The 27,177-nt window shown below is 40.2% G+C and overlaps 4 protein-coding genes across 8 annotated transcripts; 3 read left to right on the plus strand and 1 right to left on the minus strand.

Moving 5' to 3' along the window:
• Positions 1-962: 962 nt before the first annotated feature.
• LOC127241582 (S-adenosylmethionine decarboxylase proenzyme-like) lies at positions 963-3,062 on the plus strand. 4 transcript variants are annotated; one of them, XM_051260705.1, is made up of 5 exons: positions 963-1,087; positions 1,226-1,299; positions 1,390-1,485; positions 1,960-2,105; positions 2,200-3,062. In XM_051260705.1, exon 5 carries the CDS (start codon positions 2,312-2,314, stop codon positions 2,969-2,971), a length of 660 nt encoding a protein of 219 aa, XP_051116662.1. In that variant the 5' UTR covers positions 963-1,087; positions 1,226-1,299; positions 1,390-1,485; positions 1,960-2,105; positions 2,200-2,311; the 3' UTR covers positions 2,972-3,062. The 4 variants fall into 4 exon arrangements, with proteins under 4 accessions (XP_051116662.1, XP_051116661.1, XP_051116660.1 ...); XM_051260704.1 differs by having other exon boundaries at positions 1,260-1,299; XM_051260706.1 differs by having other exon boundaries at positions 1,011-1,036; positions 1,260-1,299.
• A 2,691-nt stretch (positions 3,063-5,753) lies between these two features.
• LOC127241581 (protein farnesyltransferase/geranylgeranyltransferase type-1 subunit alpha) lies at positions 5,754-26,785 on the plus strand. The gene is made up of 5 exons (XM_051260701.1): positions 5,754-6,123; positions 6,212-6,321; positions 7,748-7,868; positions 8,009-8,104; positions 26,079-26,785. Exons 1-5 carry the CDS (start codon positions 5,884-5,886, stop codon positions 26,511-26,513), a joined length of 1,002 nt encoding a protein of 333 aa, XP_051116658.1. The 5' UTR covers positions 5,754-5,883; the 3' UTR covers positions 26,514-26,785.
• LOC127241583 (predicted GPI-anchored protein 58) lies at positions 9,346-10,400 on the minus strand. Its single transcript, XM_051260707.1, has 2 exons — positions 9,572-10,400; positions 9,346-9,495 (listed from the first exon to the last, which is right to left on the minus strand). The coding sequence occupies exons 1-2, from the start codon at positions 9,920-9,922 to the stop codon at positions 9,346-9,348; spliced, it is 501 nt and encodes a 166-aa protein (XP_051116664.1). The 5' UTR covers positions 9,923-10,400.
• LOC127241580 (uncharacterized) lies at positions 13,564-15,769 on the plus strand. 2 transcript variants are annotated; one of them, XM_051260699.1, is made up of 3 exons: positions 13,564-15,015; positions 15,087-15,325; positions 15,411-15,769. In XM_051260699.1, exon 1 carries the CDS (start codon positions 13,638-13,640, stop codon positions 14,727-14,729), a length of 1,092 nt encoding a protein of 363 aa, XP_051116656.1. In that variant the 5' UTR covers positions 13,564-13,637; the 3' UTR covers positions 14,730-15,015; positions 15,087-15,325; positions 15,411-15,769. The 2 variants fall into 2 exon arrangements, with proteins under 2 accessions (XP_051116656.1, XP_051116657.1); XM_051260700.1 differs by having other exon boundaries at positions 15,087-15,769.
• Positions 26,786-27,177: the final 392 nt, after the last annotated feature.

Consider the following 27,177-nt stretch of genomic DNA (forward strand, 5'->3'; position numbering starts at 1 on the left):
TTCATAGATAATATAATATAATGAAAATAATTTTGTAATCAACAAGGGACTTAGAGTTTGTATGTTTAGTGTTTTGATTTGAAATTTTTTTTTATGTGAATATAAATAATTGTGTCGGTAATATAAAAAAATAATACTACCTCCGTCCGACTCTAAGGTTCCATTTATTTTTTGTGTGTTGATATTTGAATATTAATTATAATGACTGCTACAGTGTTGTGTTCACTACAAAAAAAATTGGAAATTGCAATGGAATATTGCTACGGAATACAATCTATTGCAAAATTGCAACGAAATTTGCTAGGCAACAAAGAAATAATCTCAATTGCGATATGTTGTGAGAGAATACTGCAATAGAATAGATTTGTCACAAATATTTTTGAAATTATACAAGGAATATAATATTCAGTTGCAAAATTGCGACGGAAATAGCAACATATTAAATTTGTTGCAGATTTCCCAAAAATTATGCAACGAATAAAATATTCCGTTACAAAATTACGATGGAAATAGCAATAGATTAAATCTATTGCAGATTTTCAAAAAATTAAGTTCAAATAAAAAAAATTAATTTTTTAATTTTATAAATAATTTAATAATTATTATTTTTTTAAATTTTTAATTTAATTTTTAAAATTTTAAATTTTTAATAATTAATTTTATTTATTTATTAAAATCATATATATAATTAATTAATTAAATTATTACAATATAAAAATAATTAAAATAATAAATATAGTAAATAATTAAATTATAAAAATATTATAATAGATAATAAAATAATTTAAATTATAAAATATAAAATATAAATTAAAAAATATTAATAGTATTATTATTTTTTAATATTATTATTGTTATATTTTAAATTTTAATTATAGATATAATAATATTATTATAAAATATTAATAATTTAATCCTAATGTCTAATTAATACTTAGCCATCACGTCCACACTCCACGGATACAGCAGCAACCCTCGCAAACAGGTTCTTCTCTTCCTTCGTCAGTTGCAGCCGCGCCTGCGCCCGCACACACAGGTTCTTCTCTTCCTTCGGCCGCCGCAGCCGCGCCTGCGCCCGCACACACAGGTTCTCCCTCTTCCTTCTTTCTTCCTCCCATTTCTTTCCTTTCTCCTCCTTTCCTCCTTTCTTCTTCTTCCTCTTCTTCTTCTGCTGGTTTGAGAAAATCTAAACCGAAACCAAACCGTTTTCGATCGTCTTCGAAAGTCATCGTCTTCGATCGTTTTCTCATTTCTTCTAGGGTTTGCTTTGCGATTCATCGGTAGAACTCTTCACTCTTGGTAAGTTTTCCATCAATTTATTCATTTCTTTCGAGAAATCTGTTTGATCCCCTTCCTTGTTAATGTTAGCGGTTTCATTTGAATTTCTAGGATTGTTATTCGCGAGACGACCGTGAAAAAGAAAACAACATAGTTCTTCACTTGTATCTGATCGGAGTTTATTGCGCACATCGAACACGTTTAATTGTAAGCGCGAGGCGAATCGAACCATCTCAATTTTTAGTTTCTCTTTTATTTGATGAGTATTTGTATTTCGATGTACAACGTGATTCGCGATTTATATCCTGGTGCTACGTGTTGGAATTTGAATTTGAATTTGTGATTATAATCGATATTGTTGTGTTTTTATGCAGCATGAATTTTCCGATTATAGTTGGATTTTGCGAATTTTTACAGTGAATTGCTGGATCTAGTTTGATCGATTGAAACTGAAAATCATGAATTATATGTGAAGTATACCATTTGTTCATTAGTAGAATCGATAAACCTCTTTCATGTCATCTGGAAAATTGGTCTATATTTGTATGTAATTGATTCAGATTAGTTGTTGTGAGCTCTGTTAAAAGTTTTACTTCAAAAGAGATCTGTTATTAGTTATTACCTTTCGAATTTATCGAATTCTTGTCTTTCTGAATTGCATTTAACTGTTTACAAGGGAAGAACTGAATGACATAATGGAATTAAAGGGAGGGAAGAACAAGTCTAGTAGTAAAAACTTATCATATGAAGCTCCTCTCGAATACACAATCGAATATGTTCGCCCGAACGGAGGAATCAAGAAGTTCCGATCTGCTCCATACTCCAACGTGAGCTTTACTTGTTACCCTGTAATATTTATCCAGTTTATGATTAATCTTGTGCTGTTATATGCATTTTATTTGTCAACTTTTTGAAATTCAGTGTGCTCGGAAGCCATCCTGATATTCGTCAAGCTCTGTGATCATAACCAGTTCTTCAGCTTTCAAACTCTGCTTTTGTATTATTTCCTCGCGCCTTTTCCTACTGAATCAAAATGGCTATGGTGCCCTCGGCAATCGGTTTTGAAGGTTATGAGAAAAGACTTGAGATATCGTTTTTCAATCCTGGAATATTTGCTGATCCTGAGAACCGTGGCCTCCGAGCTCTTTCTAAAGCGCAGTTGGATGAAATTCTGGCGCCAGCAGAATGCACGATTGTCGCATCATTATGCAACGATGAAGTTGACTCCTATGTGCTGTCGGACTCTAGCCTTTTCGTGTACCCGTACAGGATGATCCTCAAAACTTGTGGGACTACTAAATTACTGCTCTCGATCCTGCCCGTCGTTAATCTCGCTGGAACGATCGGGCTCATGGTGTGCTCTGTCAAATACACTCACGGATGCTTTATGTTCCCGGGCGCTCAGTCGTATCCACATCGAAGCTTTTCTGACGAAGTCGCTGTTCTCGATCGCCATTTCGCCAAACTTGGCCTCATCAGCGAAGTTCACGTGATGTGCGGCGACGACAGGCGTAATAAATGGCACGTCTACTCCGCCTGTGCTAAATCGGATAGCGTCGAGTCGCGTGTTTACACGTTGGAAATGTGCATGATGCATTTGGATAAGAATAAGGCATCGGTGTTCTTCAAGAATCGCTCGAGCTCCGCAAATTACGGTATTCATACTAAATACATTGTGTTTTTGGTCTATTAATAGTGTTTAAATTTGAAAATTTTATATGATTTCAACTAGTTCTTGTATCTTTGAGAAGATATATTAATTGAATCATTAAATTTATTGATTATGGAGGATTGAATTAATATTTTTTAGATAGATATTGGAAAAAAAATTGACAAGAAATGAGCAAAAGAAATTGTAAAAATTGCGACGGAATTAGCAATAGTTATATTCTCTCGCAATTTGCTATTCTATTTGCAACACATATATTCTTTTTTAAAATGCGTTGCAAAAACTTGCAATAGAATTAGCCACAAATTTTTTCCATTATATTGCACTATGATAACAATATATTTCTGTAGTAAAATTCCGTAACAAAAAATTGCGATAGAAATGACTGTCACTGATTCTATTGCAATTCTCTGCAACGGAAAATTTTAATTGTCACATTGGGTTACTACAATAATATTTACTACAACTTCTACTTGGTCGCAAATTCCGTTGTAATTGAAAGTTGTGACAGAAATTTTGTCAGTTGTGACGGAATTTTTCCGTAGTAATTTGTAATTTTTTTTGTAGTGGTTACATTGGACACCACACAATATATGTTAATATAATACAAATACAGCACATGACTTAAAACACATATTATAGTCTCACACAACATATACAATACTTGATTTTAGCCCATGACATACTCTCATACAACAACACAAGCTGTAATTATGAACAAACAACATATTTCTTTATTACATACAACATATGTTGTTTGTAATAAAAGCATATGTTGTTCGTAATAAAAGCATATGTTATTTCTGTATTTTACGGGTGCTAATTTAGAAAATCAGTGTGGTGCTTATTTTTCAAATTTAGCACCGTAACCTTCTCCATTAATTATTATATAAAAAATGTAGTACTCCCTCCGTCTCAGACACCCTGCAACTTTTCATTTTTTGTTTGTCCAAAATTCACTGCAACATTTCCAAATTTAGAAATAATTAATAATATTTTTATACATATATTAATATACACTTCACTTTATCCCATCACATCACACAAATAAAAAAAAACAAATAATCATTAATCTCTCCAATCACATCACTTAATATCCAAATTATTTCAAATTATCATACTTAATACTCTCCACCTAAATTCTCGTGCCAAACACAAATGTTGCACGGTGTTTGAGACGGAGGGAGTATAAATTAAGAAAAATTACAAAAATACTTTAATTAGTGTATTATAATATTCATAGAAGTACATTTGTACAAAAAAATTATACAAATATAAGGATATTTTTAATGTTAAGTAAAATGACTCAAAAGGTAAATTTTTAATATTAAATACAATGAAAAAAAAATATGACCCTCAGAGGCAGACGGAAGAAATATTTTATGTTAAATATTTACTTTTATGAGAAGAAAATATATACTCCATTTGTCTATATGTTAATATTAATTATTATACTTCCCCAATCTCATAACAAAGTATTCATTTACTATTTGTATCGTTGTATATAACATTAAAAATATTATTAAATTTGTATAATTTTTATACAAATGCCATTATATTAATATTATAAGATACTAATAGAAGTACTTTTGTCGTTTTTTCTTGATTTATAATACGTTCGAATATAATAATTAATATTCAAATATCAATATGTAAAAAATAAATAAATACTTAGTTACGGGAATGGATGGAGTATCAAAATATATTACAAATCAATAAAAAATGACAAAAATAATAATATAATGACCCAAATAATAAATGAATGAAGTATATATATATATATACCCGAAATCTTGTAAAACAAAAAAGTTAGGAGCAAACAAATCCTTAGGGTCTGTTTGGTTCAAATGAGGGAAGGGGAGTGGAGGGATTTTAATAGAAGAGAGAGGAGGCGAAGAGATGAGAAAAAATATTAAAATTGTAATAGTGTGTCTGGTTTATATAAGAGGGAATTGAGGCGAGGCGAGGGAAAATATTATTTTTGTGTTTGGGAAGGGAAAATATAATAATTTTACTGTTCTACCACTGTGTTATATAAATAAAAAAATAAAAGTATTTAATAAAATTTGATTAATTTATTTATAAAATATGATACAAATTTATTTGTGTAATATAATAAAAATAATTATTACATTATTACATCTTGGAATAATCAAATACTTTATACATTAGTTATTTATTAAATTTACCAATAAAAATAAACAATAGTTTTCGTGTATAAATAATAACACTATAATAAAAATTATATAAATTAAATATATTATAAAAATATTTTATATTTTATAATTTATAATTTTTTAATATTAATTAAACTATTTAGTTATCTTAATGTTAATTTATAATTATTTTACTATACAATAATTATTTTTACTAGTACACTTCTTAATTACTTACTAATTATATTTTATCTAAATTATCGTATCTATAATGATATGCTCATTTTACCTGATACAAAAGAAATAAAATATTAATATTATTGATATAATTATATTCTAATTTATAATTTATTAAAAAATTATTATAATTAAATTTGATTAAAAAATTAATTAAAACTATTTCAAAATATATAATATAATTTTAATATATATTAATTTTTACTTAATATAATTAAAAATAAAATAAATAAATATTAAAATTTTTAAAAATGATAAAAAATTTCTAACAAAATATATAAATAGTATAATAGATAATTAAATTAAAAAAAAAATCGATAAAATCTTTTCCCTTCAAATTTTTTCAAATTAAAAAAAATAAAAATAAAAATAAAATAGAGAAAGTGAATTATTTTTATAATTCCCAACCCTTCTCTCCTAAACCCTCAAACCAAACCGACAAAGATAGTACCTTTCCGATTTTGTTTTTGATTTTGATTTTCGTTCCCACTCCCAATCCCAATCCCAGCCGGTAATTCGTCGCAGTATCAGATCGAGTCGAGTATGGATGTGGAAGTTGAAGAAGAGCAGGAGCGAATTCCCTTTAGCCAGAGGCGTGAATGGGCCGACGTTTGCCCCGTGCCGCAAGAAGATGGCCCCAATCCGGTTGTTCCGATTGATTATACGGATGACTTCAGAGAAACCATGGATTACTTCAGAGCTGTATACTTAGCCGATGAGCGATCTCCGCGCGCGCTTCAGCTCACTGAAGAAACGATATTTCTCAATCCTGGGAATTACACTGTACGTGTATTGTCTTGACTAGTTTTGACTGGATTGTTTTTCGTTGGTGGCCTGCTGGTGTGATGTGTGCTCCATTTTTGTTAATTAGGTGTGGCAATTCCGACGTTTGATACTTGAGACGCTTAATGTCGATTTGCGCGAAGAGTTGCGTTTTATTGAGCAGATAACTCGAGATAATTCCAAAAATTATCAAATATGGTGAGCAGTGTTGATTTTGTGATCCATCTTATTGTGTTGAATCTAATTTGATATTGGATTTACATGAAAAGGAAAACTAATACCAAGTGGTGGGTTCATATGATTTGTATTTGAAATTTTGTGTTTTTAGCACGTACAGTTTGCTTGCTAGATTGCTTCAATTGGAATTGGCAGAACTTGTTAATTATACCCTCTTTCAAATTAGGATTAAAATTTTTCTCTAGTTGTCATTACTCATTTTTTAGTTTTATCTGTCTTTACATTTGTGTAATTTCATCTCCTGCATTGATGAGGTATTTACAGCTATGAGACTATGATCCATGGGTTCAGAGAGCCTTTATGCTATATTGCATTGTTGATTACTATGATTCCCGAAAAGTTGTAGCTTTGCTTTCCTAAATTCAGTTTTTGGTGGAACATTGATTACATGGATTAAATGTTTCTTGGCAAAATTTTTAGCAATTGAAGTTTTCTATTTCTATTCAACAATGCTAAATCTCTAGCATCAAGAGCATTGGAAGCTTCATTTTTCTTTTGGGAGTTCTGGCTCTGTATATTCCCTGTGTCGGTTTCGTGATTCCAATCTGTCTTCAGATCACTTCTGATAGCAGGAAATTACAGCTGGGCTTTTTGTGCTTTGGATAATTGAAAGTTCATTTGGTGCATTCATCAATTTAAAGAAGTCTAATGAGGCAATAGTATCTGTGTTTTGCATATATATCCAAGAGCAAAATCGATTGCTTTGGTTAAATCAATGAGGGGAGAACTTGATAGTGGACACCAGGGGAAGAAATTGTTAAAGGCTAGAACTAGCATCTAAGCTTTCTAATACAGAATCCAAAGAATTATGATTGGTCGAAGAAGAAGTATTAAAGCTCTTAGAGCCCTCAATCAAAAAATGGGACAAATAAAACCCCAGAAAGCTAGGTGTCTAGTTTGGGATAGAGGCTTCATAAGGTGCAGCTGGATTCAGTTCAGGTTCATTTTAGTTTTAGGTCCAGGTCTAAGTAATGTGTGATCCAAGAATAAATAAATGATGAATATAGAGCATCAGAATAATTGATTCAAATTTTAGTCACACCATGGGTAAATTAAGAGTTGGTACAATGAATACAAGTTGTGAGATCACGATCAGTGGATGTTTCGTTGATTGCAAAGTAATCAATGATGCTGCAAGAATTAGATTTATCACTGAGTTGATTAAAAACAGTTTGTTTACACACGATGTTATATTACTACTCATTTTTGTGCACTTCTAATCGATTCACATACATATAAGTGCATCACTCTCCTCTTCATTTTCTTTGGTTCAGGTAAGTTTGCTTTGATGGATTTTCCTTTTATTATCATTTTTTTCTATTCTTGTACTGCTCCATCTCTGAATCTCTTGAATCAACCCTGAAAAAAAATAACTGGTCATTTTAAGGCATCACAGACGCTGGGTTGCCGAGAAGCTTGGAACGCAAGTAACTAATAAAGAACTTGAATTCACAAGGGAAATCTTCTCGAAGGATGCGAAGAACTATCATGCTTGGTCACATAGGCAGGTGGGCAGGAATCTGATCTTCCTTATGTTCACGGGTTACCAAGTTAAATTTAAAAAACAGCATCAAACACTTTTAGGATTCTTGTATTTTATTTTATATATTTAATTTTTTACAAATTATAGTAGAATTTGTCTGTGCAGTGGGTTCTTTTGGCTCTTGGAGGATGGGAAGATGAGCTTTCGTACTGTGATGAGCTCCTAGAGGATGATATTTTCAATAATTCTGCTTGGAATCAGGTAAGTTTTGTACTTAGTTGAGCACTCGTTTTGTTCAATATTTATTATTGATTTAGTGTTCAGGATGCACCGAGCAGTGAATCTGTTGACAAACTTAGTTGTTTCTATATCCATCGGATTTTATGCCTGAAAGGTACTTTTAGATCCATGATAGTTTCAATAATTCAATCAGGCAGGATGTTTTGTTAGCTATGCTTGTGTTTGGTTCAATATTTACTAGTGTTGAGCATGCAATGAGCTGTGACTCTGGATAATCTTAGTTATCTTTTAGATCCATGAGCTTTTATACCTGAAAGGTACTTGGCACAGTGAACATTGACAGGCAGGGATATATAGCTCAGGAGTAATGGGTATGTACTAGAAATACCACTTGGCATGCTAGAATATTTTAAAAAAAAATCTGAAAAGATGGATCAAGTTTGAGACATGGTTAGAAAGCATGCCGATTTTGACCTGTCTTAGGGTTAGTTAGAATCATGGTTTGCTCATTCAGTTATTTAGAAGGAATCTTTCTTGCAGAAATATAAATCTACCCAATGCACCTTTCTTCTTTTATTGATTTGCATGTATATTATTTTACCGAAATACATTTCCCAGGCCAGGACGCTGATATTTCATAACATTTTATTATGACTTTTACTAGCTTCGGCTTTTCAGTACTATATCTCTATTATGTCTCTCTTTTTGGTAGATCAATATTTTTGTGAAAATATAAGGAATGGTATTTCTCAAGCAGACGCTGCTCATTGGTAATTTGATTATCCAGGATAGACTGTTCCTTCCTTAGCTCCCGCAATTCTGCCTCCTTTTTCTGAATGGATTCATCAACTTGAGCCTTCGTGCTAAGGAGACCGCCCAACCTTCCAGTAGTTTGCTGAAGGGATTCTCGGGTCTTAGCCAAAGAATTCTCCAGTGTTGTTTGATCGAAGACAGGCTGTGGGGTTTCGGCTGACAGGAGTCCAATAACTAACACTTCAGTCTTGAGCTCCGTAAGTCTCTCCATCAGCCGATGCAGAATGGGGACGGCTGGCGATTCCGTTGGAGTGTAAAAAAGAAGGCCACCAACCGTCTGAATGAGATTGTCCAATAAGTCGGATCTTAATTCTGAAAGGGGATGGTTAATGGCCTCGGTGAATATAGTTTGGGCCTCCGCTGGAACCGGAACAGTCGATAGGATAGCTAAGTCCGAAGGCCCCTGCAAGTCTTACAGTTTCAATAAGTATTCCAAGGGAGGTGCAAAATTATTCAGATAAGATATGTGTCACCTCTGGGCGAACTGCTGTCAGTGAAGGGGGCAACAATGAGGTCGGTCGAGTAGGGCGGACAGCTGGTATAATAGCAGCCGACTCGTCGGCTGCTGCGAATGGTCGCTGAGGTGCCGACCTGGGTCCCTATGGAAAGTAGTATATAAAACAGTTAGTGTTTTTTTAGAAAGAAACATTGTGGCATGAATTGGTTTAATCTTACCAAATTCACAAAAGTCTCCGAATCGGACGAAGAAAGTTCTTCTAATTCTGGAGGTTGGGCTGCCACAGGTGGTTCTTCTGCCTGCCACTCGATTGCTGGAGGTAGCGCCGCTGCTGGCTGGGCGGCTGCAGGTTGGGCAGCTGCATCTAGAGCCACTGCAGCCGGTATCTCAGGAGCAACTGGGATAGCCGCAGCCGAGGCACTTTCGGTTTCCAGCGCAGCTGCATCCGATTGGACTATTTCGGGATCAGCAGCAGCAGGGATGTCGTCTTGAGGGTCAGCTTTGGCAAGGGCAGCTGGTTCTTCCTTCGAAATGGATGAGTCTGATGCCATGTATGGCGGTCGACCCATCTGGGAAGTAGTCCCCTCGCTGTCTGAAGAGACCCCTGCTGCTGATGCGATTAGTGAAGGTGTCTGTGAAAAATTAGGGAAATGTTGTTAACTACACCAGGGTTGATCATCAGAATCCTGAGTATTGCTGACGAAGAGGACTTACTGGTTCTATAGGCAGTGCTGGTAAAGATTGCCTCCTGGTCGGGGGCCTGGCCCGACCGCTCCTCGGTGCAGGAGGAAGAGTTTGCTTCCTTGTCGGGTCCTCCGCCCGGCTGCTCATTGGCAAAGTGAGAAGTGGAGTAGGGGTTTGGCGAGGAAGTGCCTGAGTCTGGACCAAAGGTATGATTGATTGGTCGGCTGGGGCTGGCGTCGTTTGTGTGGTTGGTGTTACCAAGGTCGGTTCTGGTGAATGAAATGAGTGAAATCAAAGTTAAGATATAGTGAGTTGGTTCACGGTTTTTCAGAAAAATTACCTATTCGGGGTCGGGTCCTTGCTGACGTCCTAGTAGTTCCAAGGTCCGCCGGAGTTTGCTGGTCGGCCCCAGAGGTCGGGGGTGTTTGCAGCTGGGAAGCTTTCCTTTTCCGCATTGGAACGCTAGATCCGATTCCCGGGGCGGCTGTTTGTTGCTGAGTGCTAGTATGTCTAGCCGCTCCTAGAACCAATCCTTGGGGGGAAGGAGTACGTTCAGCAACCGATCCTCATCAGGAGAAATCAGGGGCCATACAACCGACCACCATTCATTGAATATATCTACAGTCTAAGGGTTGGAGCGGAAAGGAATATAAGAATTGGAAACTATATACGTGGTGAGCTGGGAGATATAAGAAGGGATCGAATTAGGTAGGACTCGTCGGTCAGGACTTTGAAAAATTATATGAGGACAAGCGACGGGTCCAGGGATACCTTGGCAGCAGCCGAACTGGCGCGCCATGAATTGAGGTTCATAATTAAAGGTGCAAAAAGTTTTTTGCCCTTTTTTATCAAGTTTTTTGCTGCTAAAAAGAGACCTGGGTTTGAGGGCAACGTCCCAGGCAAAAGGATAGGTGGGATGAGGACAAGGCTCAGGAGTCGGAAGAGGATTTGGTGCCGGAAAGGGCCAAAAGTGGTCGGGAGCATAACCCGCATATTTTTTATACATAGAAAATCGAGAATTACTGCGGGTATCTGTTAAAATTGTGGTTATTATTGGATCGGAGGATTGGAGTTTACTGCGTCCTGAGCAGAGTCGGTTGAGGGCTAATCCCAAATGTTTTTCGGATATTGGCATAGTGGGCGGAGATCCTAAGTTGAACGCGTTGGGGAAGTACAGACGGGACCAAAGTTCTAAAAACCAAAAAGGACCCGATGCGGCAGTGTCTAATTTTCTATTATCATTATCTGTTAAACGAAGGCTAACCCTGGTGAGTCCTTCGAACAGATTGGCTAAAAACAGGGTGCCAAGGGAAAAGAACCGACCTGACGCGATATGAATGGCCAGGTCGAGATGAGAAGAAAGAACGCATTTAGAAGGGGAAACAATAACGTACCTACAAAGCCAAAAAAGAATAAAGGCAGTATGCTCCCGGTCGGTCACGGGGGTCCCTGGAGCCCCTTGCTGGTCGGTTGCGAACTTTGTCCAGCCCCATTCCTTCACGCCTTGTAAAGACCACCCTGGATGGTCTTCTGGTGGCTCCTGCCCATCTAGGGCTCCTATCACAGGGTCTTCACCCACGACTGGGAGATGCGCGATCATCGCCACATCCATGAGAGTCGGACCAAAGGGGCCCGACAGTAAGAGAAAAGTCCCATTTTCCGCATTCCAGAAGGCAGACATGGCTAGGAGCACCTTCTCGTGCAGATTGATCGGCATGGTGGACAATAGTATTGCTTGGTCGATTTTTTGAGATCGCCATTGGGTCTGGAAGTGTTCTGCTACCCGTCAATACCAAGAGCGGTAAGGATCTTTTGGGTCTGTGAGATGGGTTTTGATGCTGTCTCGAATGCGAACTGCTTGGTAGTTAGGGTTGTTGATGGCCAAGGAATTTCGGGATTCCAAAACTTCCCTCATCCGATTTGAGTGTTCAGGTGTAGTGCAGTATGGGCGAATCGTCGGAGTTAATACTTTCGAGGCTGAAAAGGGGCCCTCTGGGAGGTTTCCGTCGAAGGGAAGGGCAGGAATGTATCGATTCGCCATGGTTAGAGTGATTGAGATTGTGATTCATAAAGGCTCGTATTGCGGAGAAGGAAGTTAATCAGGAGTGTTGCAGTAACTGGTGCGGTTGCTAAGGGAATTTTTCAAGAGGATGGTGATTTATGAACTTCCAAACATCGATTGATAAATGGCGTTTGAAAGTCCCTTGGCGGCGGGCAAGTTGTTACGTATGAAATTTAGAATTAGGTTAAAAAGCCCAAGGTAAAAGGTTGAAGTTGATTGAAGATACCCTGCCAAATGATGATCCAAACCCTTAAATATTCTCTGGGAAACTGTACTGAAAACCGTCGCCCGAACGGTTACAACGTCTCCTTCCCAACCGTCTTCCAACCCTTCTCCTGCTGACACGTGTCCTCAGCAGACCAAAATTATCCCTATATTTCACTCTTTGAGCCGACCACAGACCTTCCGCCCTTTTGGCCCGACTGCCAATCTACAACCGTATTGGTCCGACTGCCAATCCTCCCGACTTGCAAACCATCTGACTTGTTTGGATTAGCTACAGACATCCCGACTAACAAACCATCCGATTTGTTGGTCCTGCCGCAGAGTTCCGACCTGAGAACTTCCCGACCTATCCAACCTGAGGACTTTCCGCCCTGAAGACTTTTCGACCTGCGAACTTTCCGACCTGAGGGCCTCCCGACCTGCGGACTTCCCGTCCTGATGACTTTCCGTCTTGAGGACCTCCCGACCTGAAGACCTTCCGACCTGAGGTCTTTCCGTCCTGAGGACTTTCCGTCTTGAGGACCTCCCGACCTGAAGACCTTCCGACCTGAGGTCTTTCCGTCCTGAGGACTTTCCGTCTTGAGGACCTCCCGACCTGAAGACCTTCCGACCTGAGGTCTTTCCGTCCTGAGGACTTTCCGTCTTGAGGACCTACCGACCTGAAGACCTTCCGACCTGAGGTCTTTCCGTCCTGTATTTTCCTTAGAAATAAACCTATTTTCCTTGAGCCAGTTCAACCAACTCTAATGCCAGGCCCATTCCTCTTTTACCTTGGGCTTTTTAACCTAATTCTAAATTTCATACGTAACAACTTGCCCGCCGCCAAGGGACTTTCAAACGCCATTTATCAATCGATGTTTGGAAGTTAATAAATCACCATCCTCTTGAAAAATTCCCTTAGCAACCGCACCAGTTACTGCAACACTCCTGATTAACTTCCTTCTCCGCAATACGAGCCTTTGTGAATCACAATCTCAATCACTCTAACCATGGCGAATCGATACATTCCTGCCCTTCCCTTCGACGGAAACCTCCCAGAGGGCCCCTTTTCAGCCTCGAAAGTATTAACTCCGACGATTCGCCCATACTGCACTACACCTGAAGACTCAAATCGGATGAGGGAAGTTTTGGAATCCCGAAATTCCTTGGCCATCAACAACCCTAACTACCAAGCAGTTCGCATTCGAGACAGCATCAAAACCCATCTCACAGACCCAAAAGATCCTTACCGCTCTTGGTATCGACGGGTAGCAGAACACTTCCAGACCCAATGGCGATCTCAAAAAATCGACCAAGCAATACTATTGTCCACCATGCCGATCAATCTGCACGAGAAGGTACTCCTAGCCATGTCTGCCTTCTGGAATGCGGAAAATGGGACTTTTCTCTTACCGTCGGGCCCCTTTGGTCCGACTCTCATGGATGTGGCGATGATCGCGCATCTCCCAGTCGTGGGTGAAGACCCTGTGATAGGAGCCCTAGATGGGCAGGAGCCACCAGAAGACCATCCAGGGTGGTCTTTACAAGGCGTGAAGGAATGGGGCTGGACAAAGTTCGCAACCGACCAGCAAGGGGCTCCAGGGACCCCCGTGACCGACCGGGAGCATACTGCCTTTATTCTTTTTTGGCTTTGTAGGTACGTCATTGTTTCCCCTTCTAAATGCGTTCTTTCTTCTCATCTCGACCTGGCCATTCATATCGCGTCAGGTCGGTTCTTTTCCCTTGGCACCCTGTTTTTAGCCAATCTGTTCGAAGGACTCACCAGGGTTAGCCTTCGTTTAACAGATAATGATAATAGAAAATTAGACACTGCCGCATCGGGTCCTTTTTGGTTTTTAGAACTTTGGTCCCGTCTGTACTTCCCCAACGCGTTCAACTTAGGATCTCCGCCCACTATGCCAATATCCGAAAAACATTTGGGATTAGCCCTCAACCGACTCTGCTCAGGACGCAGTAAACTCCAATCCTCCGATCCAATAATAACCACAATTTTAACAGATACCCGCAGTAATTCTCGATTTTCTATGTATAAAAAATATGCGGGTTATGCTCCCGACCACTTTTGGCCCTTTCCGGCACCAAATCCTCTTCCGACTCCTGAGCCTTGTCCTCATCCCACCTATCCTTTTGCCTGGGACGTTGCCCTCAAACCCAGGTCTCTTTTTAGCAGCAAAAAACTTGATAAAAAAGGGCAAAAAACTTTTTGCACCTTTAATTATGAACCTCAATTCATGGCGCGCCAGTTCGGCTGCTGCCAAGGTATCCCTGGACCCGTCGCTTGTCCTCATATAATTTTTCAAAGTCCTGACCGACGAGTCCTACCTAATTCGATCCCTTCTTATATCTCCCAGCTCACCACGTATATAGTTTCCAATTCTTATATTCCTTTCCGCTCCAACCCTTAGACTGTAGATATATTCAATGAATGGTGGTCGGTTGTATGGCCCCTGATTTCTCCTGATGAGGATCGGTTGCTGAACGTACTCCTTCCCCCCCAAGGATTGGTTCTAGGAGCGGCTAGACATACTAGCACTCAGCAACAAACAGCCGCCCCGGGAATCGGATCTAGCGTTCCAATGCGGAAAAGGAAAGCTTCCCAGCTGCAAACACCCCCGACCTCTGGGGCCGACCAGCAAACTCCGGCGGACCTTGGAACTACTAGGACGTCAGCAAGGACCCGACCCCGAATAGGTAATTTTTCTGAAAAACCGTGAACCAACTCACTATATCTTAACTTTGATTTCACTCATTTCATTCACCAGAACCGACCTTGGTAACACCAACCACACAAACGACGCCAGCCCCAGCCGACCAATCAATCATACCTTTGGTCCAGACTCAGGCACTTCCTCGCCAAACCCCTACTCCACTTCTCACTTTGCCAATGAGCAGCCGGGCGGAGGACCCGACAAGGAGGCAAACTCTTCCTCCTGCACCGAGGAGCAGTCGGGCCAGGCCCCCGACCAGGAGGCAATCTTTACCAGCACTGCCTATTGAACCAGTAAGTCCTCTTCGTCAGCAATACTCAGGATTCTGATGATCAACCCTGGTGTAGTTAACAACAACATTTCCCTAATTTTTCACAGACACCTTCACTAATCGCATCAGCAGCAGGGGTCTCTTCAGACAGCGAGGGGACTACTTCCCAGATGGGTCGACCGCCATACATGGCATCAGACTCATCCATTTCGAAGGAAGAACCAGCTGCCCTTGCCGAAGCTGACCCTCAAGACGACATCCCTGCTGCTGCTGATCCCGAAATAGTCCAATCGGATGCAGCTGCGCTGGAAACCGAAAGTGCCTCGGCTGCGGCTATCCCAGTTGCTCCTGAGATACCGGCTGCAGTGGCTCTAGATGCAGCTGCCCAACCTGCAGCCGCCCAGCCAGCAGCGGCGCTACCTCCAGCAATCGAGTGGCAGGCAGAAGAACCACCTGTGGCAGCCCAACCTCCAGAATTAGAAGAACTTTCTTCGTCCGATTCGGAGACTTTGTGAATTTGGTAAGATTAAACCAATTCATGCCACAATGTTTCTTTCTAAAAAAACACTAACTGTTTTATATACTACTTTCCATAGGGACCCAGGTCGGCACCTCAGCGACCATTCGCAGCAGCCGACGAGTCGGCTGCTATTATACCAGCTGTCCGCCCTACTCGACCGACCTCATTGTTGCCCCCTTCACTGACAGCAGTTCGCCCAGAGGTGACACATATCTTATCTGAATAATTTTGCACCTCCCTTGGAATACTTATTGAAACTGTAAGACTTGCAGGGGCCTTCGGACTTAGTTATCCTATCGACTGTTCCGGTTCCAGCGGAGGCCCAAACTATATTCACCGAGGCCATTAACCATCCCCTTTCAGAATTAAGATCCGACTTATTGGACAATCTCATTCAGACGGTTGGTGGCCTTCTTTTTTACACTCCAACGGAATCGCCAGCCGTCCCCATTCTGCATCGGCTGATGGAGAGACTTACGGAGCTCAAGACTGAAGTGTTAGTTATTGGACTCCTGTCAGCCGAAACCCCCCAGCCTGTCTTCGATCAAACAACACTGGAGAATTCTTTGGCTAAGACCCGAGAATCCCTTCAGCAAACTACTGGAAGGTTGGGCGGTCTCCTTAGCACGAAGGCTCAAGTTGATGAATCCATTCAGAAAAAGGAGGCAGAATTGCGGGAGCTAAGGAACAGTCTATCCTGGATAATCAAATTACCAATGAGCAGCGTCTGCTTGAGAAGTATACAAAGAACGAGGCCGAATTGGATCAAGAGCTAAAAACCCAAGCTCGATCCCAATTCATCAGAAGATATCAGACGGCTGCTAATACCAGAAGGCTATCCAGGGATGAAGTCAAATGGACAAATATAAAAACTGCCCTAGGGGCACTTTTGTAATACTTCCCCCTCTGTAACAACATTTGACTTAGTAATATATTTTTTTCCTTCTTCTTTCAAAACAAGGATCACCTTCCAATTTCCAATTTTTGAGGAACCGAAACAAACTCCTCCCTTAAAAGAACAATGTTTCTCACATATTAAGAAACACACCAAATTCCAAGGCATATTTTGAAAACCAAAACATTTGAAGTGTTAACAAACATGGCGAATGACCGACCTCATGTCCCATCAAGCAACTGGGAAGGTGCTCTTCAACCCTTCTTTGTAGGTAATCACCCTATTGGAGGCCATGCAGAAGACTTGTTACATATACTCAAGCAACTAGACTTCAAATTCCGATTCTCCCAACGAGGTAGAAGAACCATTCATCGCGTCATCCGCCTAATGGAAAAAATCATTGAGGGGTATGAACCTCTTCGTGACATCCTTAGCCGCATTCCTGACCTCCATCATCACATGGAATTGATTGAAAATCACGCAGCAACCATACTTCCAGACCTTGGTTGGGATAATATATTTTCCAATCAACGAAAAGTCTTTTCAAGATTGCGTACCATTGTTGACCGTGAATATCAAGCCATAACAGACATGCAAGCACGTACCAATCAAGATTTAGACGAAATGCAAAGCCAATGGGAGAGGTACCGACCAGATTTGGAAGATCTTATTGAAAAAGAACCAGAACTAATATCCCATCACTGGGATGAAAATTCTGATTCAGAGGCAGAAAATTTCTCACAAATAAATGATGACTAACAGAAATGAACCTTTAAATAGGTTCGAACCCCACAAATGGGTTCTGAATAATATTTTGCTTCAGGCAGTTTTGTTATCTGAAAAGGCAGGATAATACCTCTTCAGATATTTAGCATTAATACAATCATGTACTCTCTTACCTTCATGATTTACAATAATGAAAGCGCCATTCCCAATATCTTTTTGAATAATGTATGGTCCTTCCCAATTCGGTGACCACTTTCCCAATTGGTCAGTTTTCTTATATGTAGGAAGAATGGTCTTCCAGACTAGGTCTCCTTTTTGGAATGTCCTGTGAAGAACTTTCTTTCCGTAACTCCTTGCTCTGATTTCACTCTGTTTCACACTTAGACCTATTGCATGGAGTCGGTTAACATCCAAATCCTCCAACTGTTGCAACATAAGTCGTTGGTATTCTTTTGTAAGATCACCATCAGTAAATTCTGTTCGGCCAGACGATACTCGGATTTCGGCTGGTAAAACAGCATCTTGGCCAAAAGTGAGTTGGTACGGTGAGAACCCTGTGGCCGTATTTCTGGTATTCCTATGTGCCCATAAAGCCCGAGACAATAACAAATGCCACTTTCTTGGGTTCCCTTCAACCATCTTCTTTATAATCCCAATAATGATCTTATTTGCTGCTTCCGCTTGTCCATTGGCTTGGGGATAATAAGGTGACGAATGGTGTAATCGGACACCAAATTCTGCCAAGAAACTAGAAAACTTTTCCCCTGTGAAAACCAGGCCCTGGTCGGTTGTTATAGACTGAGGAATACCATATCTGTAAATAATTTGGTTCAAAACGAAGTCTATCACTTCTTTCTGATCCACATTTTTCAAAGCAACTGCTTCTACCCATTTGGTAAAGTAATCAGTCGCGACCAATATGAAACAATGGTATTTCGATGAAGCAGGATGTATCTTACCAATAATATCCATAGCCCATGATTTAAAAGGCCATGGTTTTGCCAAAAATTGCAATTCGGTTACTGGCAAATGGTTTAAATTTCCATGTCTCTGACATTCCTGGCAGCCTTTGGCAAATTGTATGCAATCTTCAAAAATCTTTGGCCAGAAAAAACCCAAACGATGAATGGCCCATCTCATATTCAGACCTGCCCGATGAGCTCCACATATCCCACCATGTACTTCTGTCATTACCTCTAGAGCTTCTTTAGACCCCAAACATTTCAAAAGTAAACCTTCAAATGATCTCTTATACAAAATTCCATTTATCAATTGAAAACGTAAAGCCTTCAATCGTGTCGCAATTGAAACACTCGCACCTGGATTTTGTAAATACATGATAAGCTCTGTTCTCCAATCGGTCACTGTTTCACTGGTATCTTTGTGTCCGACTGTAACTACGCCGTCGGGCTCCTGTCCGACAGTAACTACGCAGTCGGGCTCCTGTCCGACAGTAACTACGCAGTCGGGCTCCTGTCCGACAGTCTCCTGCCCGACCATTCGATCACATATTGGGTCTGTCTTTCCTTCTATGCCCGACTTGACCTCCGACCACATATCCTCCAGAATTCCTTTACAGGCCCTTTGAGCCAACTCATCAGCACGTTGGTTTTCTTTCCTCGGAATGAACTCAATTATTACTTCTGAGATTTTTGTCAGTAACCGACCCACAATGTCCCTGTATCTGCGAAGATGAGGGTAATTGCAAACATATTGAATGTTTACCTGGTTGATTACTAGTTGAGAATCCCCTCTTATGATTACAGACTGGACCTTCCTGGCTATTAAAGCCTCCAAACCCAAAATTAAAGCTTCATATTCTGCCGAATTATGGGTCATGGCTTCCAATCGTAGTTGTAAGTTGATCTTTTGACCGTCAGGTCCTTGCAAAAAGACCCCTGCCCCTGATTTGTTTCCAGAGGTAGAACCATCAAAGAACATCAACCATGTTCTGGTACTTATATAAGGTACACATCCGACCTGTAGATTATTCAGATATGATGAACAACTAAGTGGTCGGACACTATCACAAAGAGAATATCCGACTTGTGAAATTCTGCTAAGAAGTCGGCTACTGCTTGTCCCTTGATTGCCTTCAAAGGGGAATGTTGAAGATCAAAAGGAGCCAATTTGATGGCCCACTTCATGAGTCTGCCCTTCATAGTAGGTCTCTGCAAAATCAATTTGATGAGATCCACCTTTGATATGACCTCAATTCTTCTGGGCAGCAAATAATGCTCGAGTTTAGTGCAAGCGAAGACCAATGAATAACACATTTTTTCTGGCATAGTGTAATTCAGTTCTGGTCCTGTAAAGGTTTTACTGAGATAGTAGATTGCCCTTTCCTTCCCGTCATCACCATCCTGTGCCAATAAACAGCTAACCACTTCATATGTATTTGCCAAATAAAGTTTGAGCGGCCGACCTTGTTTAGGAGGCATCAAGACTGGAGGGTGAACCAATGCCTGCTTGATAGCATCTAAAGCCGTCTGTTGATCGGGACCCCATTCAAAAGCATTTTTTCCAGCTTTCAACAATTTAGTAATGGGTTTGACCTTGCCAGCAGCATTAGAAATGAAACGCCTCAAATAGTTCACCTTACCCAAAAGACTTTGGATTTCTTTAACCGTCTTGGGTGGCCGACTGTCAAGAATGGCTTTAGCCTTATTGGCATCGATTTCAATTCCTCTCTCATGAACTAAAAATCCTAAAAAGCTCCCGGCTGATATTCCAAAAGCACACTTGGTTGGATTCATCTTCAACTTGTACTTCTTCATTCTTTCGAATGCCTCTTCAAGATTTCTCAAATGTTCGTCAAAACTGGAGGATTTAACAATAACATCATCAATATAAACTTCCATAGATTTGCCAATTAAATCATGAAAGATTGAATTCATGGCTCTTTGGTAAGTTGCCCCTGCATTCTTTAACCCGAATGGCATGACTGTCCATTCATAAATACCTAAAGCCCCTGGGCACCTGAATGCTGTCTTAGGAATGTCTTCTTCTGCCAGAAATATTTGGTTATAACCTGCATAACCATCCATCAGACTAAGGACTTTATGCCTGCTGCTGCATCTATCAACATGTCGGCCATAGGCATCACATATTCGTCCTTAGGGGTAGCTAGATTCAAATCCCTGAAATCGATGCATATCCTTATCTTACCATTTTTCTTGACCACTGGCACAATGTTAGCCAGCCACTCCGCATAACGGCAAGGCTGAATGAAACCCACTTTGAGAAGTTTTTGGATTTCTTCCTTGATTTGAGGCATCAGATCCGGGCTCATTCGCCTTGGAGGTTGTTTGTAAGGTTTGCAACCTTCCTTGATAGGCAATCGATGCTCTATTAGACTTCTTGTCAAACCAGGCATTTCTGAATAATCCCATGCTAAACAATCAATGTTGTTTCTAATAACTTCGAGCATCATTGTCTGTTGCTCTTTAGACAAATAACCACTTAGCCTGATCACTTTTGGAACCAATTCGGTTCCTAAATTAAACTCCAATAATGGGTCTTGTGATGAAGCTGTTGGTTCTGTTTTTTTCTAATAAATCAGGCCAACGAAATTGTTCATCTTCTTGGAGGTGAACATCAAGAATCTCTTTACTATTTTCTGCTTTATGTAATAGCTGCTTTAAATAGAACTTATTAATAAGAGAACTACATACTTCTAAACTTGTATCACCCATAACAAACAAATTATACGAGAATAGGTGTGGCTTTATCATGAGCCATACAATAAAGTTGTTCTTTTAATAGAACATCGAGTTCTGGCCAGTGACTTTATAACCCTTGTTTGGGTATTCCCTGGCCATATACAACTGAGACATCGGAGCCAAATGACTGGAATAAAACACTGACTCTTCAACTTGTTCTGATACATCGAATGGGTTGTCATTTGCTTCCATTTTGAAGACCTGATTTCCTTCTCAGAACATTAACTGTTGGTGCAGTGTTGATGGCACACATTGAGAAGCATGAATCCAGTCTCTTCCCAGCAAGAGAGAGTATGTAGTATCTGCGTCCACAATAAAGAAAACAGTGGAGATCTTTTTTGGTCCGACTTCAATTGTGGCAACCATCATGCCTTCAGGCTTGGTCGGCTGCCCTGTAAAACTTGTCATTTCGAATTCCACAGGAGACAGATCATGAATTCCTTTCCCTAGCTTCTTGAGAGTCTTCAATGGCATAACATTAAAGACTGCTCCATTATCCACAAAAACCTTTGTGATTGGTTTCCCGCAAATGTGAGCATTAACATACAAAGGTTTCAAATGGGAGATCGCACCCTCTGGAATAGGAGGAAACACTATCGAAGGTGTCTCCGACTGAGACTCGGAATCTGAAGTCTTTGCCCACTCTGTTTCCTCTAATTCATCATCTGCCAAGAATGCCCATAAAGGTTCGTCCGTAGGATCATCTACCAGACTCGCCCACATCGGTTCATCTCTTATCTGATTAATCTCTGTCATTCGACAAGGGATTCGTGGCCCCAGACGAGATTTAACAGATCTCGAATTTTCCTCTGTAGTTACAACTTCTTCCTTTGTCTTATTCCGAGATTGAACCGTCAAAGATTCTATACGGAATTCTTCAGGAAATGGATTGATGTTGATCCGTTCACAATGTTGGCATCTAAAACCTCTAATTATTTCATCTGATATTCCTTTACCTTTCCCCTGTCCCGACGAACTTCCTTTGGTATAATCTGAAGCGTCTAATCCGTCGTTCGGTTGCTTTCTTGAACAGACCCGACTGGACCGACTTTTTGGAGATTGCATGGCTGCTCCCTGCTCGTTGGTTGTTTGTTCTGTAAAGACTCTAATGGACTGATCTCCTGCCAAGTGGTCGGCTGCTTTTTACTCGTCGGTTAGTTGTTTTGCTGAAGGAACTCGTTTCCCATACTTCGCAGCATACCTGCGTTTGGCATTGCGAATCTGTGTACGATTCATACCTGGGAAACGAGGGTCTATATCAACTGGTAAAGGCTTTTTATTTCGAGCCCAATTGTTCCCGACTGACCCTGTTTTTCTGGTCGGGTGGTCACGCACTAAAACCTTTTCTTTCACCTCCACATTAAAAGAACCGTCTGGATGGTCCCATTTTTCAGCGACTGGCTTTTCACAAACTTTGAGTCGTTCTTCCGGTCGGCTACTGTTTGGCTGATTTCCTTTCTTTGTTCCGGGGCTTGCCTGAGTTCGTTCCCCTGTTTGTCCACTATTGGCCGAACTTTTCCCTGTTTCCGAACTTGGTTGGATGTCAACCATTGCCGTTGTTACTTTCGGAAACGGTTGCTGGTCTACACCTAGAGTGATGTATTTGAGCCGACCTGTCTTGATGGCCTTTTGAATTTCCTTCCTGAAATGAGTACACTGACTTGTATTGTGTGTGAAAGAATTATGCCACTTACAATATGGTCTCCCTTTGATTTCTTCTTTAGTGGCCAATCTTTGCCCCTTTGGAATACGGATCTGGCCATCAGTCAACAGGATATCAAAGATTTCGTCAGCTTTCGAACTATCAAACATCGGTTGATCCTTTCCTTCAGACCCTGGTACTGGCTTCAATTTGGGGCATACATAAGGTTTTCCAGAGAGGATTTCAGCTGCCATCTCTTCTGACTGATTAAAATCAAAGTCACATGTTTCTGTTCCCATACTCGCCATATGTTGGCCTCTATTACGCCTGTTATTCTGATCTTCCTCTCTGAACAAAGACTCTAAACGCCCAGCCTTAGATGCAAGACTTGCCAAATCCTCAACATCCAGTGCAGTGAGTGCCTTTCTTAAGCGAGTATGCATATTCCGGACCACTAAATTGGTCATCTCTTTCTCACTGATTACCGTAGGACATCGCCCTTTTATCAGTCGCACCCTTTCTATAAACTGTGAAGCAGATTCTTCTGGATACTGTCTCAATTCTAGTAAATCAGTTAAAGAAACAATTGGTAAAGGATTGAAGAATCTGGCATGAAATGCCATCTCCAGTCCTTCCCACGTCTGAATTTGTCCAGGAGGCAGACTTGCGAACCACGAAAACGCTGTTCTAGTAAGAGATAAACCAAACAGCTGCAACTTATAAAAAGGGTTATTGCCAACTTCTCCTAATTGTGCTGTGAACCGACCAACATGTTCTATGGTGGAAGATCCGTCCTCCCCTGAGAATGCATGAAAATCGGGCGGTCGATAATTCCTTGGGAGGGGGTGTTCATTAATGATCCTTTCTGGGAAAGGTCTCTGATATGCAGGGCGGTTAGCCATCTGAGGAGTTAGCCCAAACTGATCCCTTAATATATGTGCGATCTCATCAGGATCTACATGAACGCGTTGATGATCAGGAACATGGAAAGGATCCTGCACAGGAATATGAATAGGATCATGTATATATCCTCCAGGCCTGTCCTCCCTTGTATTGTTCGGCTGCGGACTGGAAACCCTTGGTCCCAGCGGAACAGTGTTGGGAAAAGTCAGAGGAGATTTTCCCCTATCCGTTCGGTTGGGATTTGTGGCACTTGGAAAGGCACTATCCACGAATGATGGCCCTGCGAAATTTGCCTGTAGTCTGGATGGTGATACTCCTGGTGGAGTTTGAGTGGGTTGAAGACTAACCCTTGACAGTGCTTGATCCAACATGTTCAGTATTAGATTTTGTTGTTCACGCAACATGTTCGTTTGTTGCTCACGCAACATATTCTGCATAACCAAAGTTTGCTGGTTGTTCATTTGTTGAACATAAGACCTCCAATCAGTTGGTGGTTGTGGGTTTTCCCCGGCATTTGGCACAATAGGTGGTGGAACGGATTCTCCCGCCGGTGCCGAAGATGATTGAGGTTGTGAACCTGCCATATGGACCCTTCCGATGATTCGGCCGGATCTAAGACGTATGAAATTATCGCCGGAATTGGAATGAGCAATTGTGTCTTGCTCCCACTGTGGTCACCAATTTGTTGATGTAATTTTTCAACAAAAATAAAGTAAAATTCAAAGATATAGAAAATATCCTTAAACTTGATTAATTAGTGCCTGAGATTAGGAATCTCTAAACACTGTATGGTACAGAAAATAAACTGGAAAATAAAAGACTGAAATTTAAAGTGGTGATCCCCAAATCTGACTTTGCTTTGTTGAAGTTGATTGAAGATACCCTGCCAAATGATGATCCAAACCCTTAAATATTCTCTGGGAAACTGTACTGAAAACCGTCGCCCGAACGGTTACAACGTCTCCTTCCCAACCGTCTTCCAACCCTTCTCCTGCTGACACGTGTCCTCAGCAGACCAAAATTATCCCTATATTTCACTCTTTGAGCCGACCACAGACCTTCCGCCCTTTTGGCCCGACTGCCAATCTACAACCGTATTGGTCCGACTGCCAATCCTCCCGACTTGCAAACCATCTGACTTGTTTGGATTAGCTACAGACATCCCGACTAACAAACCATCCGATTTGTTGGTCCTGCCGCAGAGTTCCGACCTGAGAACTTCCCGACCTATCCAACCTGAGGACTTTCCGCCCTGAAGACTTTTCGACCTGCGAACTTTCCGACCTGAGGGCCTCCCGACCTGCGGACTTCCCGTCCTGAGGGCCTCCCGACCTGCGGACTTTCCGTCCTGATGACTTTCCGTCTTGAGGACCTCCCGACCTGAAGACCTTCCGACCTGAGGTCTTTCCGTCCTGAGGACTTTCCGTCTTGAGGACCTCCCGACCTGAAGACCTTCCGACCTGAGGTCTTTCCGTCCTGAGGACTTTCCGTCTTGAGGACCTCCCGACCTGAAGACCTTCCGACCTGAGGTCTTTCCGTCCTGAGGACTTTCCGTCTTGAGGACCTACCGACCTGAAGACCTTCCGACCTGAGGTCTTTCCGTCCTGTATTTTCCTTAGAAATAAACCTATTTTCCTTGAGCCAGTTCAACCAACTCTAATGCCAGGCCCATTCCTCTTTTACCTTGGGCTTTTTAACCTAATTCTAAATTTCATACGTAACACATACATTTTTCGGGGATTCAATATTGCTATTGTGATATTTGTGTTTCTCTTCCACTGACCATTTATAGTTAGATATATTAGATGATTGTTTCAAGGAATTCGCAATACAGCTGTAACCATTAATTTTCTAATGAAGCTTGAAATATGAGTATTAGTTTATCTACTGTAATTGTAATGTTGTTTATCTACCGTGATTTTATTCTTATCATTTCGAATTTAAGGTGTGCCAGAAATTTGAGTCTGGACAGTTAAGTGCCCATCTATTCTGATTTACCTCAAATTTGTGCCCATGCTTGTGTTAAAGGATTTTCTTTGTAAACATTGATTACATGTGCTATATTTACATATTTTTGTATCCTTAACCCCACCACGCGTATCCCCTATCCCCCGAATATATTATATATGTTTATATGTTTTGAGTGAAATAATAGTTGAATGTGATGTTTTGGGTAGAAAACTGTTAATTGGTGTACTGTTTTTGGAGGAAAAGTAGATTTCATAGTAAAAATATAGAGAAGAAATACAAAAGAAGACAAGAAATCTTATTCCTTTTTTCCCTTCAAGAGTCTTGAAATATAATTGCCATTAATTTTTTGCCTAACATCTGATGCTGTAAAATTTCATGATTACTCGGTGTCCATAGAGATACTTTGTGGTGTCGAAGTCTCCTGTGCTTGGAGGATTGGAGGCGATGAGGGACTCTGAAGTTGCTTTTACAATAAAAGCAATTTTATTAAGACCTGAAAATGAAAGTCCATGGAGATACCTGCGCGGACTCTACAAAAACAATGTGAAATCTCTGGCCAGTGACCCACGAGTGGCATCAGTTTGCTTAGATGTTTTAGCGGATAAAAGGGATTCTGTCCATGCTTTGAACATGGTCCTGGATCTTCTCTGCCATTGCTATCAGCCGAGCAATGAGTTGAAAAATGCCATCGATGCATTGTACTCCGAGATCCCAAATCCGTCCTCAGATTCAGGATTGGCTGCAAGAGTGTGTTGGGTCCTCCAAAGGGTTGATCCCATGAGAGCAAACTACTGGGAGTGGCGGAAGAATACCATTCCTTCTCAAGCTTAACAACTCACTGACGGCAACGGCATCTAGTCTATGGTAAGTATGGTCTTTTATAGTAATTTGTTGTGTCAAGACTTAGACTGAGCTTGAGCTTTAGACAGATGCTTCAAGACAACCTTAAAAACTTTGGTTAAGTCTGCTATGGTTAAACGTGTTTATTGGTATTTTGCAAGTTGTGTTTGTTTAATTGATGTATTCTTTTTTCGGATGTACGGATGGATGGATGACGGACTTTACTGACTGACAGTGACTTTGCAAATTTACAACTTCACCAACTCTTCTTTATACTTTTTCCAATATAAGAAAAATATTCTGAATTCCATTTATCGTGTTAACTTATTATATCATGTTTTTTAAAAAGAAAATTACACTTTAAATTTATTTTATATTTTTTAATTTTATTATACTAATTAACTATTTTAATTTTAATTTAAAATTATTTTTATTATATAATAATTATTTTATTAATGCATTCTTAATTTTTTTATTAATTATATATGTCGTAAATTTTCGTGTTTACAGTAAAAGGACACTTTATGCTCTTTTTGTAAAACTTTTAATATAGATGAATAGGTTTTTTTGATCAATTGAAAATATATATTTATTATTTTTATAGTAAAATTAATCACACTAATATTAAAATATATTTTTAAAATTTTTTGACATA

Source organism: Andrographis paniculata, unplaced genomic scaffold (genome assembly GCF_009805555.1).
Source record: "Andrographis paniculata isolate CXL003 unplaced genomic scaffold, ASM980555v1 Contig83END, whole genome shotgun sequence".
Lineage (NCBI taxonomy): Eukaryota > Viridiplantae > Streptophyta > Magnoliopsida > Lamiales > Acanthaceae > Andrographis > Andrographis paniculata.